General features: G+C 37.1%; 1 protein-coding gene across 5 annotated transcripts; it reads right to left on the reverse strand.

The window, feature by feature from the left end:
* Window positions 1-332: 332 nt before the first annotated feature.
* Window positions 333-11,223, reverse strand: ASNSD1 (asparagine synthetase domain containing 1). 5 transcript variants are annotated; one of them, XM_043996945.1, is made up of 7 exons: window positions 10,618-10,850; window positions 9,327-9,374; window positions 7,698-7,751; window positions 5,367-5,442; window positions 3,208-4,746; window positions 2,403-2,584; window positions 333-681 (listed from the first exon to the last, which is right to left on the reverse strand). In XM_043996945.1, exons 5-7 carry the CDS (start codon window positions 4,654-4,656, stop codon window positions 426-428), a joined length of 1,887 nt encoding a protein of 628 aa, XP_043852880.1. In that variant the 5' UTR covers window positions 4,657-4,746; window positions 5,367-5,442; window positions 7,698-7,751; window positions 9,327-9,374; window positions 10,618-10,850; the 3' UTR covers window positions 333-425. The 5 variants fall into 5 exon arrangements, with proteins under 5 accessions (XP_043852880.1, XP_043852881.1, XP_043852879.1 ...); XM_043996946.1 differs by having other exon boundaries at window positions 10,740-10,849; XM_043996944.1 differs by lacking the exons at window positions 9,327-9,374; window positions 10,618-10,850 and adding an exon at window positions 10,979-11,223.
* Window positions 11,224-18,369: the final 7,146 nt, after the last annotated feature.

Here is an 18,369-nt window from a genome sequence, read left to right on the forward strand (position 1 = left end):
AATTCTTAATTTACAATTTGGACCTTTAAGCAAATGACTAAGGTATCTATTTTATAAGTAACTTGACTTTCAATACCTTAAATCACAAGTGAGGTTTTTAGGATGCACTTAAACGTTTCCAGATGCATACTATGTTATATCCTCTATGTTTCAATTGATGCAGCAAATATGGGTTCTAAATTGTGTTAATATCACTGTCAGTTTAAAATAGCAAAGTTGTATTTTTGAATGTATTAAAAAAACAAGGCAGCAATTTCCATTAGTATTGAACAATTGGCTTGTAAGTTATAGAACAATTTGTTTAGTGAATTATAAATGGATTAACTACAATACACAATAGAAAAATATTTTATTTTTATGTAATAATTCAATAAATGTCATAATGTGTACACTCATTAACACTGAATAACCTACTCAGCAAGGTGTTATTCTGAGGATGATGTTTGCAGTCGACTACATTTATCAGAGGCCTTTTCGTTATTATTTTCCATTTTTGCAATTTTAGATCCAAACTGCATGGCTCTTTTTGGCAGAACAGTGGAAGCTCTAAGACCAAGTTCTAATGCTGCAAGCCGTAAAATCAATTTCTCGCCAACTCCACGGGGCAAAGTCAAGTTTGCTTTTTCCAAAATAGACAGAGAATTTAGAAAGGTGACGACATTTTCATCAAGGAAAGGAAACCTAAATTGAAAATAAAATTTTAGGAAAAGGAGGTTGAAAAAGCCCATTTGTGTTCATTATTCTTTTATTTATTTATTTGTTTTTATTTTATTTTTTTAGTGAGGCAATTGGGGTTAAGTGACTTGCCCAAGGTCACACAGCTAGTAAGTATCAAGTGTCTGAGGCCGGATTTGAACTCAGGTACTCCTGACTCCAGGGCTAGTGCTCTATCCACTGCGCCACCTAGCTGCCCTGTTCATTATTCTTTTAATTAACATGAACAATTCTAATTAAAAATTGAACTTTAAAGGTACTACTTCCAGCATAAATAAATAAATAAATAAATTAGTACAAAATAGAAGTTAATCAAGGTAAAAAGAAATATTTCTCAATATTTGTCAAATAAAGAATGGGTTTTAAACTGTCAAAAAAATCTCTATTTTTATAAATACACATAAATTTATAAAAATAAATATAATCATAATATTTTTGTTTTTTCTATCACTTTAAAACCACAGAAATAAAGGTTATGGGGCATGAAAATATACTGTATCAAGGTGCCAAATCCTTTGTTTCAAAGTACAGAGTAAACTGATAAGCCATATTTATTTAATTATATTCACATTTTAAGAGTCACTGAGATAGTATGACAAGTCAAATATTATTTTCCAGGGTCAAATATTAGGTTATTAATATTAGAAATAATCTTCAACTTCAGACCCCTCTCAACTATTTTCACTCCTTCCTTTTCTAGCATGCTAATCTTTTACTTACCAGTAACTATTAGTCTTTTTACTGCTTTAAAGTATTAGTGACCAATCCTTATCACCCCATAAAAACAAATATTACTATAACTCAAGTGATAATACCAAATATTGTTTCTGTTATATATTATGGAACGATTCCTCATTAACAAAAGTTGGTTTAAAAAAGCATATAGTAGTATTTTTTGATTAGAAGAATTGTAAATAAATCGATTAGAAGAAAAGTAAAGCACTTTTACTGTGGTTTAATTACCAAAACATATAATAAACTCTTTACTGATATTAAAATGTAATAATATTTATTAAAATAGGATTATGATCTGTATAACATAATGACATAACATCTAGGAACTTTTCTAATGCATTTTTCTCTTCAGGTAAAATAACATTTTCATATATAATAATTCAAGTCTCTTGAATTTGTTTTAACTGAAAGAAATATATTCCGTCTCCCTAAACTAAATAGGCATATTTAGGATATAAATTCATAGAATCTCAGTGAAAAAGAAAATTGTATTCAATAGTATAATCAATCAAAATAAAAGGCCAAGATTAGATATACTATGCACAATTAACTATTTTAAAGAGTATTTATTTGTGCCTTTACATGCTTCCTCTAGAAATAAAGTTATACATAACTTAGAGCAGTTATAAGATTATACATTGGAAAATGTTTTATGCTCTTAGAAGATTATTTGTAATATAAAGCCAAGGTAGTATCATTGCTGTTTCTATTTATGTTATCACCCTTATTAAAAAAAAAAGGGGGGGGGAACCTAAGGCCCAGCTTAGGGTTATGTAAAGTACCCTGGACTAGAAGTTGGTAAACCCACGTATCCTCCCTAACTTGCTGTGTGACCTTAATCAAGCCACTAGTTCTCTAGGTTTTGTTCATATATAAGAGGAATGTGGATTATATTATCTTTACCAGTTTATAATTTTCTAAACTCCTCACCAAAACCATGTCATTTGGATTACCTTGCTTCTTTTCCATGATCACCAATAATCCTGTCATCACGGCCAAGATTTCTAGAAGAAATTCGACCCAGTTCCATTTCTAGTTCTTTATTTAATCCTTCTAGACCATGTGTCTTGAATCGAACACGATGACGAGAATATCCTGCAAGCTGTTCATCTGCACCAATGCCAGTAAGAACTACCTACAGAAGTTTGAATAAATTTAATTAGCTTTTTGAAAATATAAGGATAAGTAAAATAAGACCTTAATAAGGGAAAGTCATAATAAAACTACAGTAGAAAGGAAAACATTCCCCCCAAATCAATAAAACACAAAGGCATAAAAAATCTATATATTAAAAAAGGTTTTGTATTATGCTGATCTACAATTTAATTATGCTATTTTTTTTATTTCATGTTAAAGTATTAGGGGAAAAGCTGTTCCAAAATAAGCTAGCAAGTGAATTAAATCTTCATTCAATAAGCATTTATTATATGCCCAGTACTGTAAGTGAAAAGAAAATAAAAACCCGTCTTCTATCTACTAGGAAAATGTTCTTAGCTTTGGCAATATTAATGTTTTAGGTATAAAGTTCTCCCTTTACAAAAGCTCTTAAAGGAAATGTATGTTTTATGATGGAGAATATCAGAGCTTCTCCATTACACAAATTGGCTATCATTCACTGGGACTAAATAAATCAACCAAAGATTTATGTAAGTGATTTCTCTAATAATTTGATAATACAATTATCTCCCCATCATTTACTAAACTGTTATCTGTATTAAGCTTAAGAAATGATTACGATTTAAGGAATCTATACCATACCTTTGCAGAACTTTGGTATGGTTTCATTTCATCCTCTTTCACAGCATAGCCAGCTCCTCTAGAAGCAAACCAGACTGCACAACCAATGCTGTCGTCCAAAACCGTATCCAAGGGTTGAACTAATTGACTTATTCGGTGTTGTCTCATTCTTTGCAATTCTTCTAGGGAAACATTAATTTCGACAAAATTCCAAATTCTTAAAGGATTTATAGCTTTCAATTCTTCTACTCCTGCTCTGCCAGTGAGTCGGTCTGGCACATTAAAATTCTGGACCTGATTATTAGCAGTTGTGGTAGCAAGTCCTTTAGTGTTTTCCTCAGAAGGTTTTTCAAGATGTTTTTTCAGCTTAGCACTTTTTTTGGTGAAAGTAGTACACCCAGTCTGTTTAGTCATGAAAGCTACATTAAGAAGATCAATTGGTTCATCAAAAGGAACATAGCGATCAGCAAGGCTTGCAATAACCATGGAATCAATGCCACCAGAAAAAAGTATTGCAATATTTGCTTTCTTAGCAGAGGCTTCAGAAAGGTCATCATTTAGTATTCTTTCAGTCCTAGCTAAACATAAAACTCGTCTCTTTACAGCTTCACTTAAGACATGAATTAACTGATGAACCACTTTCTTCATGTGCTCATCTTTTAGAAAACCTTGAAGAGTTTCTATAGTAGCTGGCAAATAGGAACTATGATCAGATTCAAAGGAACCTTGTGGTAACTTTGTATTTAATGGAGCAACAGGTGTCTTAAGGCAAAGTCTGGTTTCATTTATCATGATGGATACAGATTTTGGTAAATCATCTGAAATCTGATTAAGACTCTTGTCAACCTCCTCTATTATATTCTCTTTGGAAATATATTTCCAAGGATATAATTTTAAAACCATGTGTTTGGAAATGGTAGAGGATTTAAGATCGATTTTGAAAATTCCACATGCAGGCACTTCCTGCCACTTTCCAGCAGCCTGAGTACCCACTGAAGCAAGGCAGAAACCCTTTCCTGTATTACTAAAATGCCAAAGTAAGCTACGACGACCAAAATAATCCCTCCCAAACCACACACAATGACTAGATGCCTGGTAATAAATGAAAGCCCATGGACCATGAATGCTTGAAAAAAGTGACATAATTTCAGACTCATTATTAAGTGAGGAAAGATGATTAAACATAATTTGAGTATCATTCTCTTCGGCTCCTACATATATTCCACTAAAGATTTCTCCGTTCCAAAGGAATACATTGCCTCTTTCATCTTCAATAGGCTGAGGAGTCAAAAGGCCTCTTAAGTGAAGGACATGACCAGAAAATAAGCAATGATAATCAGTATCAGTCTTTAACACCTGTTGACTACTGTTGGGTCCTCTTCTTTTAAGAATATGGAGTAGATTCTTATGCAAAAAATCACACCCACCATGTCCAATGGATAAAGTGACTGAACAACAAATGCCACACATTATGTACAATTTAGCAAACTTATTTCTTGATTTTGTTTTTTTCTGTATTTTCTATTTCTTGGTGGATTTTTTTCAATTCATCTAATGTGTCTGTGGAAAGAAAAAGGAAATATTAAATTAAGTAAATCTTTTAGAGACCTATTAACTTACAATGCAGGGAATCCAACTACCTCTGTGTTAGTACACAAAAACACTAATCATTTTTATTTGTTATATTCTATTTAAAGTACAGAACAGACTGCCTGGGTAGAAGGCAGGGTAGTATAATTTTGTGGTCTTCCATACTTCTGAAGGTTTAATTCAGAGATCAAACAACCTCAATTAATTGAAAAGTACATGACAAATTCTTTACTAATATATACTGGGTGGGCCAAAAGTCATGAAGGCATTTCAATATTTACTAACTCCTTTAGTTTTAGTTTTTAATTTACAATACTGTAGCATCACATGAAGTATATATAGGAGTATGAATTTATATTATGTGTGAAAAGTCAAATCTCACAAATGGTGAAAAATAAAGAAAAAATAATTTTCAAACATTTATTAAAATATTGTGACTTTTGGCCTACCCTGTAGTAGTCAATACCATATCTAGTATGACTTTACTTTTTTACATGTTAGGAAGAAAAAAAATCAACTCTCATTATTCTTTTTTTTTCCCTCATGGAACTTTACAAATATGAATAAATATATAACAGAAAAAAACTCACTTTTACTTTCAGAGAGCATTTCTGTTCTGTCTGCAAGAAAAAATATGTTGCTGTTTGGTTGCTGCTTATAAACTTTCTGCAAAAAAAAAAAATTTAGGCTAATATCAAGACTTGATCCATTACGTAGCAAATCTTTGAAAACATTTGCAATTGCTGAATGACTGAACTGCTAATATCTACTTACAAGCTAACCACACATGGTTATGTTGGCAGCTTCTAACTACCAATAATTAATAATCTTAAAATGGTTTTGTTTTGTCTAAATATGATTTCAAAGGTGTAGGAAACTCCTGCTCAGTACTTTAAGTCTTAGAAAGATGCTGGGGACATTTATAGTTAAGTGGCTTGCTTAGTTTAATATAGCCAGTATGTATCATTAGGACTTGAATGCAGGTCTTCCTGACTAGCTTGCTATCCACTTGACCACAGACTTGCATGGTTTTTGTTTTGTTTTGTTTTGGTGGGGCAATGAGGGTTAAGTGACTTGCCCAGGGTCACACAGCTAGTAAGTGTCAAGTGTCTGAGGCCATATTTGAACTCAGGTCCTCCTGAATCCAGGGCTGGTGCTTTATCCACTGTGCCACCTAGCTGCCCCTTGCATGGTTTTTAAAATATTCAAATGTTATTATTCTGCCAATACTGTTAACAAGCAGTTTGCATGCTTACTGACTGCACCAAATGAACAAGTGTGTGAAAGATTTATAAGGACCATTTTGTGTCATTCAATTTATCCTTTTTTTATTCACACCAACCAAATCTATTTCACTTAAATAAGTATTTCTATCTTTTCTCAATGTCATTTAAAATAAAATACATTGTGCTACTGAAGCAGAAACTAAGGACAACATGATGAAGTAGAAAGGGTACTGGCTCTTAAGTCAGAGGACCTGGCTCCAAATTCTTCCTCTGATGCATATAACTATATCACCTTGGTCACATTTCCTTCCTAGCTCTCAGTTTCCCTAACTGTAAAATAAGGGGGTTGACTAGATGGTCTATGAGGTCCCTTTCAGCTCTAAATCAACAGTCCTAAATTACTCAAATATAAAACAGGAGCCTATTGCCTAAGAATATAAAAGATAAGGAAGTATAACAGAATTGATCAGTGGAAAGGCACTATCAATTGCAAACAATTAAAAAGCCACAACAATGACTTTTATATGCATCATACTGTGGCTATGGTAACATATGAACTACAAAAGAATAAAAAAACCTTGTACTTTTCAAATCCAAGCCAGGTTCTGTTATGATATTGTGGCAATACCTGCCTTATGGGACTAGAGCTATGTTGCCTCAGACACTTGACACTTACTAGCTGTGTGATCCTGGGCCCTCACTGCCCCACCAAAAAAAAAAAAAAACAAAAAAGAAAAAGAAAAAAGAGTGAATTAGAGGGCTGGAAGCAACTGCTAAAGGTTATCTAGCTCACTTACCTCACAGGGTTATTAAATACTTTTGTAAACCATAAGTTACAATATTAAAAGATTATTATCTGTTTATAATTATGCTGAAAGAGATGTGGTTAGGGTTTATTTCCAGGAGGATGGATTAGATTCCATCCTATGTGAATTTCTACAACCTTGCATCGTATCATCACTTTAAAGCTCATGGTCAAATTATTTTTACCTGAATCTCTCTCTTTTTTTTTTGGTGGGGCACTGGGGGTTAAGTGACTTGCCCAGGGTCACATAGCTAGTAAGTGTCAAGTGTCTGAGGTCAGATTTGAACTCAGGTACTCCTGAATCCAGGGCCAGTGCGCCACCTAGCTGCCCCTCCTGAATCTCTTTTGCTCTTAGTTTAAGTCTACTTCCTATTGCTTTACCATCATTTAAAAAGAACCACAACTTGATATTATCCTCTATAGGATAGTTTCTAAAGTGGAAGCCCATCACTAAAAGTACTAATCATTTTCCTTTCCTGATTAAGCAATCTCAGTAGATGTGAGAAGAGTAGCCAAAAGTATACAAAGGTGCTGGTAATCATTTACTGAAGTTGATGACTAAAATTCTAGGAAACTTTTAAAGAAAGTATCTAAGTTTTGAATTATTTATTTCTTAAATTACAAACATATAAGGAATTTTGTGGCATAGTGGACATGAAGTCAGGAAAACTGGGTTTGAATTCTGTTTGCCATTTAACATTTGTGACAATAGGTGTCATTTAATTGGAGTCTCAGTTTCCTTATATGTAAAATGGGAATAATACTTGTACATACTCCACAAGGCTGTAAAGCTAGAATGAGATATAGAACATTGCTCCTCAAAGGTTAAAAGTGTTATGTAAGTTATTATCATAAACCCACCAACTAAAATTAATTTGGCAATTACTTACTCTGTTTTTCTTCAAGTTGGAAAGTTCATCCACAACAACTTTTTGTTCTTTAATCTATTAAAAATAAGATTGAAACATGTTCTCAAGCATCTTTTGAGAAGATTTTCTATGTGATAAGGTAGCTTCATCTTCTCAACATTAGGAACACATGACAACATCTATAACAGAGGTTGATAAATATCTAAAAAGTAGTCTATAAACTCATGTAATTTTTCTGGAAAACAATCTTGACAATACTCAACAAGGTCCTACCCTTTGATTCAGTCATCTTACCACTATAAATATATCTCAAGGAAACAATTAAAAAGAAGTATTTGTAAACTATGCTTATCACTGAACTACACAAAAGAGAAAAAACACATGGCTGGAAACAGACTGGCATATCAATGCAGCAGAGCATAATATACCACCAAGAAGAATAATACAAAGGATATATATGAAAATAATGCAGAATAAGAAAACCAAACTAAGAGTGCTATATACTATGTAAAATTATAAGAATCAGAAAGTATAATAGCATAAATTGCCTATATATATATATATATATATATATCAATAGTTCATAGATTTATGATTTTGTCCACAAGAGCACCACCTCTCTCCATCAATGGAGACTGTAATCTCTCTGATTTAGCAGATGGTCTTTGAAAGTTCTTGTGATTTAAAATGTCATCACTTTGCAGCCAATCCAAAAACATCTTCCTCCAATTTGGTATGAGGACAGACTTAAAGATCTCTGGGATCAGTCTGAAAGCATTTCAGCCTGACAGGATCAACAAAGCTTTCGTTCTGCTGGCACAATCCAGGATAGGATCACCTCCTCCGCACTACAATGGGCAATTCAGAAGAGGTCTGAATATATAAGATTAGTTTTTAATGTAAACGTTCTTAAACAGATTAAAAAAAAGATAACTTAAAATTCTAAATCCTTTCCTCTTGACATAGGATTGGATGGGGGAGCTGAACATATAAATGAAGTGTGGAGGTGGGATGGTGGATATGCAATTATTTTGGGAAGTAGTTAGAAGGGGAGAGCTTGTGAATCCCCACAAGCTGGCCAGTTGACTCATTAGTGGTGGAGACTGGGGTGTGGTACTAGCCACAAGCACAAGCTGCCAACTCTGAAGAATTTGATGATTACAGTGGCAAACTGATGTACTGGAAAGAACACTAGACTTAGTAATCAGAAAAATCCAGATTCTGTCTAGGCTTTGACATTTATTAGCTGTGTGTCCAAAGGCAAGTCACAACTTCTATGATCTTCTATTCCCTACATGTAAAATGGGAATACTAATATTTATACTACTTCACAAGGTTGTGAGATAAAGTTTTAAAGGGCTTATTATAATACCATATTCTGCCAACACAACAATGCAGTGTCACCAGCACCACCCTTCCCAAGCTAACAAATACTTTAGTTCCCTTTGAATATCCTTACTTTTAAAAGCTGGTTAGTCTAACAATCATTTTCACTTCAGACCTAATAAGGGACTTGATTCTTCCCTTATCACTGTGCCTCACACTGAATTAGCCATGAAATGTCTTATACAAACATTGAAGAACAAAGCCAAAGTCACAAGTGCAATAAAGATGATGAAATACGACTGCAGAATAATAAAAATAGCTCACCATTTTATAGTTCTTTAAGGTTTAAAATGTGCATCCCTCATAACAAATCTGTGAGAATAGCAGTGCAATATTAACATCCTCATTCTACAGAGAAGGAAAATTCCCCTCATGGAATCAAATTGCTTAGGATAATAATAGCTAACATTATATAATAATTTAAGAAGGTTTGTATACACTTTGTATATGATTATTAAATTTGATCTTTCCAAAAACCTTGTGGGATGGATTCTGTTATTCACTCTTTATTACAGATGAGTTATGCTCAGTTCAGAAATTAAGTGATTTGCCCAGGGTCACACGATTAGCAAGTCAGGGATTCAAACCCTGGTCTTCCTCACTCTAAGTCCATTGATTGTATGCTCCTTAAGGGCAGGGACTGTCTTTTGCCTCTTTTTGTATCCCCATTGTTTAACACAGTTACTGCCACATAGTAGGTGCTTTTTGTTTACTGATCAATTAATCTAAGTCCAGCACTACCCCTATGCAGCTGCTGTCAGATCCAGAATTCAAACCTTGATGAACTTGTCACAGAGTGGTATTTGGACTCAGGGGCCAGTGGTCTGAATTCCAATTCTGTGATCATGGCCAAATCAATTTAAGAGTCTGGGCTTCAAATAGGTCAGATGCAAGACATGTATATAGCACTTTTACTATGTGCTGGGAACAGCGCAAAGCACTTTAGTATAATCCCTATTTTTAAATATGAGGAAACTACAGGAAACGGAGATTAAATGACTTGCTCCAGGGTCACACAGCTATTAAGTGTCTGAGGCTGGATTTGAATTCAGGTCTTCCTAACTCCAGGTCCAATGAATCACCTACTTGCCCTAGAAAATAAGGGTATTGGACAAGTTGATCTTCAAACCACTTTACAGCTGTAAATACTAAGATCCCAATTCTGGGTACAAAATTAGTGCTCTTTTCTTTGTAACATTTCTTAAGCCACAGAATTCTTTTGCCATACACTTTTTTTTGGTTTAAATGATGAGATTTTTGCATTTCAGAAGGGGGGAAACATGCCACTGCACAGGGAACCTGGGGAAGGTCCCTAAATGTCCCTGATAGTAACACCTTGGGGCCTCTTCACTCCCCTCCCAATCCCCCATGAGGCGGCCTTCTCCCCTGCTATCAATGCTCGACTCCATCCCCTTCTGTCTTATAGCTTGTCATCTCCCTCAGCGCCTACAATACGTTCAGGACAAATCCATAACCCGGAGCTAGAATGGCGGCGCACACGAAGACGTTAAGTCCATATTCCCCCCGTCATTCCCCCCTCCAGCTCCCCAGGCACCTGGGCCCACAAAGCTTTACTGGCTCTTTAAAAAGGACGGGTGGGGACAGAAGAGAAATAACCCGCGGCAGGTCACAGGTAGCGGAGTAGCCCTCCCGTAGACTGCGGCTACTTCTCCTTACGCGGTCAAAATTAGGGGAGAGAATGGTGGGGAAAGAGCGTGAAAGGGAGGCGCGCCGCCAGCACTAAACACGCTCCCTCCCGGCCTCCTCCCGACTCCCAAGAGGGAGCTTCCTTCCACCCGGGAGGCGCAGAGGATCCTGGGAAAGGAGCGCAGAGTAAGGCTGAGAAGGAGCGGCTTACCCACAAACCCTCTCCTCGCCTGCAGGGGGCGCATATGCGGTGATGTTCCCATCCTTACCTTCGAATTGAGTTCCTCCTTGTTTAGGGGCAGTCTAGTGGAAGCGGCGGGCTCGGCTCCATCCTCTCGGCGCGTGCCCCTGCCTGGCATCCTTGTCCCCACGCTACAGTGAGAAGATGGACAGGACGGGGCAACCCCACTTGGAGTGGCCGTTCGCAAGCACCGCCTCAAAACTTCAGTGCACTTCCCCCTCTCCCCCCTCCCTTCTTGCTCTTTCTCTTTCCTTCCGGTAGAACCTCGGGCGTGTAACCGGCTTTGCTCGTTTTGACTACGTCATCGGAGCATTTACGGTTCCAGCGTCTCATCGACGTCTCAGCGCATGCGTAGCCATTTAAGTGTCCTCCGGGTTCTCGAAAGAGTTTGGTTGTAGTCTATGAATAATGCTCAGTCTCTAGTCTCCTTCTTCACGCCCAGGAGCCTTCTAGTTGTGTATTGCCTTCCTCGGTAGAAAAAACCCATACATTTTAAGTTCATGCTTATTTGGAGTTAAGCATTTATTAATCTCTTATCCCTTGCCCAATACCGTCCTTGCGCCTTCCTTTGCTCTTGGATGGCCCTTTTGCTTAGGGATTTTACAGGTTCGGGGACTCATACGCTAGGAAATGGGGAAGAGGGCGGTTTGGTACCTTTTCTGCAATTTAAAGCACTAAGAGGGCAAGGGATTTGCCCAAGTTCCCACGGCCACTAGGGGTCAGCAGGGACTTGAACCTAACTGGTCAGTTCTTTCCATTACAGCACACTGCTTCTTCATCTCCTATATTATTTGTTATAAACTACTTTTAAATTAAATTTTGTTTTTTAAAATGAGCAAAAGTTTTTTTTCTTTCCTTCCCTCCTCAATGAAAAAAAACCGAAGTAAAAAAGATGCATAGTCAAGCAAAGTAAATCCCCACATTGGCCATGCCCTCCAAGAATGCATATTTTCATTCAGCTTATCCATTTCTGTTGAACTTTGTCATTGCATTGGTGAGAGTTCTCAAGTTTTACTCAGTTTCATCATCTTTGAAATGAGCTGGAGAAGGAAATGGAAAACCTCTCCAACATCTTTGCAAAACAAACAAACAAAACCACCCAACCAAACACATAAAAAATAACCCGCGAATGGGGTCATGAAGAGTCTGATCGGAATGACTCAACAAAAAAATAACAATAAATGCTTGCTGTGAGAAATGGGTAGTTGTCTCCTCTCAATGTGGATATAACAAGTCAGTCATACTTCCCTGACCTGTTTGTAGGACAAAGGTCTCAGATCCCCTCCTCCCCCTCAGGTTAGCAAGGTCACATGGTTCAAGGAGCCCTGGTCTCAATTAGGTCCTCTCCAGAGTTGTGTCCATATAAGGAAGTATAAGGTCCACTCCTGAGTTATGCCCATACAAGGAAGAGGGGTGGGAATACTGCATTCCGATTAGCTAGTTTTTCCTCGTAGATTGTAACCCCGACCAGTGATGAAAAAGGGGAAGGTCCATTCGAGTTAGGGACTAGGGTATAAAACAGGGCCTTTGAGCCCCCTTTCTGGGCACCCACTAGCTGCACCCTAGGGTGCCTCCTCATGAGAAGAAAATAAAGCCTTTGTCACCTTGCTGCTGAGTTCCTGAGAATTATTGAGAAGAGGATGGATTTTTCCCTCACAATTGGAGGTCCCACTGAGATGTAAGGAGCTGCGGGGCCCTCTAGGTTCCAGCACTCGGAAAAACTAGCTAATCAGAACGCAGTATTCCCACCTTTCTTCCTTGTATGGGCATAACTCAGGAATAGACCTTATACTTAATTATATGGACACAACTCTGGAGAGGACCCAATTGAGACCAGGGCTCCTTGAACCATGTGACCTTGCTAACCTGAGGGGGAGGAGGGGATCTGAGACCTTTGTCCTACAAACAGGTCAGGGAAGTATGACTGACTTGTTATATCCACATTGAGAGGAGACAACTACCCATTTCTCACATTGCAAATGAGAAAATGGTGCCAGTCTGTTATGTTAGTAACTCTAGAAGGATAATTTACGCAGGTTGCTGAGTGAGAACTTGATAGAGGAGCTATGCCCTGGCCTCTGTTATCCACTGATATCTTAATCATGTACTCACAAATAATTTTCACCACTAATCTCCCTTTTATTTAGGGTAATAAGACACTTTTTTTTACTTTGCTTTTTTTCCCACTTCTACCCACCAAACGAAAAGAAACCCTGTGGATTGTCTCTCAGAATTGAGGCAGGGGCCACTAAGAGTATTCTATAAAATAGTTTTGATTGAGTATCATACTTGAAGTATAACTAATAAGTCATGAGGATTATTACTTTTGTTGTACCACACAAATAATTTTTTTTTTTTTGCCATATCTAGTTTTATAAAGACTGAGAATAATATCATCTAGCTTAGTGACCCACCTCAGTCACCAGATTTGGCTCTAAATAACTTCACAATATTTTTAAAAAGTCAAATCCATTGATATAATTCCCTAGTTCTATATCAGCATGGTAGAGTGGCTGGAATACTGGGCTTGGATTTAGGAAGATCTCCATCTGAACACTACCTACCTCTGATAATTTAATATGTATATATAATAATGGATGAGGGTGTGGTTTAACTCTCAGACTCAGTTTTTCTTTATCTGTAAGTTGAGGATAATAGTCTTTGTAGTATGTACCTCATAGGGTTGTTGTGAGGCTCAAATCAAGTAATAGATGTAAAATGCTTTGTAAGCTTTAAATCACTACATAAATCATAAATGTCAGTTATCCCCAGCACCTAACCCACTGCTTTGTTCAGAATAGGCACACGGGGGCAGCTAGGTGGCGCAGTGGATAGAGCACCGGCCCTGGTGTCAGGAGTACCTGAGTTCAAATCTGGCCTCAGACACTTAACACTTACTAGCTGTGTGACCTTGGGCAAATCACTTAACCCCAATTGCCTTGTAAAAACAAAACAAAAAACAAAACAGAATAGGCACACAGTATATTTTTGTTGAATGACTGAATAAATATAAGCATGATATGACAATGGCCTAGATGAATAATTAGTTAAATAGTGATAAGTAACATCATTCTAAGGTTTAGTTCAAGGGTTTTGGCACTCACTTTGGACCATGTAGAAACATCATGGAAGACCATGATAGGTCTTCCATCCTTTTGGATTAAAAAGACCTTCATTTGGGGGAAGTAGCTTGAGTGTTGCTTTTGCCCCATTTCCTTGATTTTGTCTTTCTTTGGCAGATTTCCACAGTTTTAAACTCAGACTGGCAACCAAGCTACTATTCGTCTTAGCCTACTTGGGTTTCGGTGCTCTGTGTCTATAACAACGTTATAGACCTAAATATACTCCTGGAGTCTCCGTTTTTACTGAGGGAGGAAGGCCGTCCTTTACCCCCATCCTTTCTGGCTTCTGTACTTTAAAATGTCTCTCTGGTACCTTCATTCTCTCCCTCCTCCTCTTGCTTTTCAGCTCCCTTTTGTCATCTTCCCTTATTAGACTGTAAGGTCCTTGAGGGCAAGAACTTTTTTTTTTTTGCTTATATTTATAACCCAAGTGCTAAGTGCAGTGCACATAATACATACTCATTTCCCTCTTCTCTCCCTCCCTTTTTTCCACCCTCCTGTCTTCCCTTTCTCCCTTCCATGCTTTCCCTCCCTTTCCTTCTTTCCCTTCCTTCCTACAGTTGGAGACTGATTACAGCAACAATGTTTTGCTCATTGCCCAGCAGGGGGTAGCAGAGACTGCAGAACTGTAACAGCTGTTGACCCAGACTTACACTTGGTGTAAACAAAACCAAACAAAACTGAACTCTAGGGGGATAATTTGAGAGACTGAAAGACGCAAATTCCTAACAGAAGCTGTGGCCTGGGCCCCAGATGACTCTTAAAAGTTTCCCAGTTTTATTTATTTATTTATCTGTCTGTCTTTCTATTTATCTATTTATTTTGCTGTGCAGGGATGGTGTCCCTGACTCTAGTGAAGCTGTTTATGTAGTTCCATTTTCAGAGATTCCTGATAACCTAATAAAGGTGACCTTTAAAGTATTCCTAGTAGGGCAGGCTGCCCACTGGACACTACCTAACTCAAGGGTAATAACTCCCCCAGTGGATTATGTTAAGGGAAGAGGAGACCTCTATACTGTGATGCCCCCCCCCCAAAAAAAAAGACTGATCTCAGCCTAACTAAAAAAATCTGCAGGTACCAAAAAAGGGAAAAAGAATCCCGATATCAGTTCCTTCTGTACCCTAAGTCAGAACTTAGCATGGACTAGCAGATCAGTTTCTGGAAAATTTCATCTTGGCCATTTAGGAGGAATTACCCAAGGTATATTGACTTGTGTTAAGGGCTAAAATTCTAGCTAGTCTGTCTAAAATATCTAATGAGTGGTCGCCAATAAATTATAAGCTTTAGCAAGAGTTAGACTTTTAAGCATTTATTAAGGAGAATAAGAATTTGGTAAAGAGAGAGAGAAAGGCCTAGGTTTCTATCTATTAAAGGGAGAGCACATTTCTAGCTCCGCTCTCCACCAGAGTCCAAAGGAAAGAGAGCGAGACTGAGCACCAGTCTCTTCCTTCCTCCTCCCACTAGCCCGCGTCACTTCCTGATGCCAAAGAAAAGACTCCTGGTCTTGCCCTCAAAGACCTTCACTTCATGGGTGGAACTCTTCTACAGTAAGTCTCCAGCAGGTGGCGTTATTCCAATCGTTACAGTTGCCTCTTATCCCAGGTATATGTCCCAGAAGAATGGGAAACTGAGACTTTACCATAACTACAAAACCATGAGGGGCCATTACTATCCTGGTCCAGGAGATAATAGATTATCTACTACTCTTGATACCCAAAATGATGGACTAGTTGGCAGCCATGTTTATGAAATTGGACCTCTGGAGAGCATACAATCTCAGATTCAAAAGAGCAATGAACAGAAGATAGTTTTTTAGACTTATTATTGTATATATGAATAATATGTTATACTGTTTGGCTTTTACAGTAATCCACAATTTTTCAGCAGTCAGTGTTTTGTTATTGTTTGTCCTTTGTTCTTGAAGAGGAACATGACTTTGGGGTGATGTCATGACTTGTAGTGAATTGGATTTAGGTGAGGGAGGGCTGTGCAAGGTCACCAACCTCACTCTTTCTATCACAGTCATCTGGGTCCAGTAGCAAGATATTTTATCAGGATGACTGAAGATACCCCCAGATGTTTAAAGCAATTGGGATTAAGTGACTTGCTCAGGGTCACACAACTAATAAGTGTCTGAGGTCAGATTTGAACTCAGGTTCTCCCAACTTTAAGGGGCAGCTAAGTGGCACAGTGGATAGAACACTGGCCCTGAAGTTGGGAGGACCTGAGTCAGTGTTTTAAGACCTGTTGAATAATTCATGGAAGGAGGGTTTATCTTGATTTTATTTTCACCTTATTCTAGGCTCCCATCCAACAGACTACACTGATTTGAGTAATTCTCCAGCTCCTATATTAGTATAAACTATTTTGCAATTTGGAAAAGTGCCAATTTGAGAAAGAGTCCAGCAGAATATGGTAGAAAGTGCAAAAAAAAAAATTAACTCAAAGGGCCTGCATTTCAAACCTGGCTCTGACACTTACATGATCTTGGCAAATCATTAACTTCTCTGAGTCTCAGTTTCCTTATCTATAAAATTATAAAACCGGACTAAATTATCTTTTTGGTCCACTGTTGCTTGAAATCTGTAATAATATGATTTCTTGGGACTGATAATAGTCTAAATGGTAGGTCAGTATTGACCCTTACAAGGTTGAGGCCATAATATAGTGGAAGGATTCCTGCCCTACAAAAAAATCTGTATTGGTTTTCCAACTTTTCAGAGTATTTCTGTTGTTTTATCCTTAGGTTTCTCCCCAATGGCAACCTTGAGCCACCTGCTGAAACACCCCGAAAAAGCCCAAGGCAGAGGACATTTTGCAACATGAAGCACAGGTTCTTTTCAACCCCTTTTCCTTTCATTTTTGAGCAGCTTTAAATATTAGCAAATTTTTCTTTACTCAAGCCTAAATTCAAAACTCCTAATAAATTCATTGCTCCTAATGTTTCCCCCTCAGGGCAAGCAGAACAAGTCTAACTCCTGTTTCACATGACTGGCTTTCAAATACTTGTAGACAGCTATCATGACCCTTCTCAAAACTCCTTTTCTTCAGGCTAAACATCTTTAGTTTATATACTATGTTCTTTAGTCCTCACTATCCTGTTTATCTTATTAGGATATATTTCTACTTATGTCCTTCTGAAAATTTTGTTTCCACAATTGGCTAATTTACTCTGGATCTAGTCTGATCAGAGCAGAGTATACTATATTATTTCCCTTTTTCTATACAGTATGCCTCTTCTAGTGCAGAGGATAGCATTAATATTTTTTTTTTGGCTGTCATGTCACACTTGACTCATATTGAACTTATAGTCAGGTAAAATTCCATTTTTTTTCTACAGGAATTATTGTCTACCTCTTACATTCTCTATATATGAAGTCTGATTTTTGAAAAAAACTCAAATGTTAGAACCAAGAGAACATTATATGCAGTAACAGCATTACTGTTTTAACAATGACTTTGAGTGAATAAGTCATTTTGACTACCATAAATATCCAAATTAACTATAAAGGACACGAAGAAAGATGCTATCTTCATCCAGAGAAAGAATTGATCAGTAGAAGTATGTATAGAATAATTTTGCATATCTATATTCATATTATCTTATCTTATCTCATCTAAACTCATCTTATCTCATCTTATCTACCTATCTATCCATCTATCCCTATTTATGTCTTTGGTAGCCATCTCTAGGGCTAGAGGGGTGGAGGATAGAAAAAAAGGAGAAAAAAAGAAATTTAAATGATAATTTTGTTGTTTTTTTTTTTGGCTGGGGCAATTGGGGTTAAGTGACTTTCCCAGGGTCACACAGCTAGTAAGTGTTAAGTGTCTGAGGCTGGATTTGAACTCAGGTCCTTCTGAATCCAGGGCCAGTGCTCTATCCACTGTACTACCTATCTGCTCCCCAATTCTGTTGTATTTTTGAAAAGAATAGCAAGTTGTGTATAATAGAGTTTCAGTTTCATGTACAATCATCTTTTTTATTGCACTGTGTTATAGAAATATTTGTTTTATTCCATAAACATGTATTAATGTAAAAAATAGAAGGGGAAAAATAAAAGTCAAATGTTAAATTTTCTCTATGTAATTCACTATTATTTGATTTGCCCCATTTTCCTAAGCTCTTGAGATCTTTCTGAATCTCTACAGCTTTTTAACATATTAGATATCCTTTATAGCCTTGTATCATTTGCAAATTTGACAAGCATGCCTTTTATGACTTCTTCCATGCCATTGAGAAAAGGACATATTCTAGGGACATTCCCTCTGATAGTCCCTTCTAAGCCAGAATAAACT

The sequence above is a fragment of the Dromiciops gliroides genome, chromosome 3 (assembly GCF_019393635.1).
Source record: "Dromiciops gliroides isolate mDroGli1 chromosome 3, mDroGli1.pri, whole genome shotgun sequence".
In the NCBI taxonomy this organism is placed as follows: Eukaryota; Metazoa; Chordata; class Mammalia; order Microbiotheria; family Microbiotheriidae; genus Dromiciops; species Dromiciops gliroides.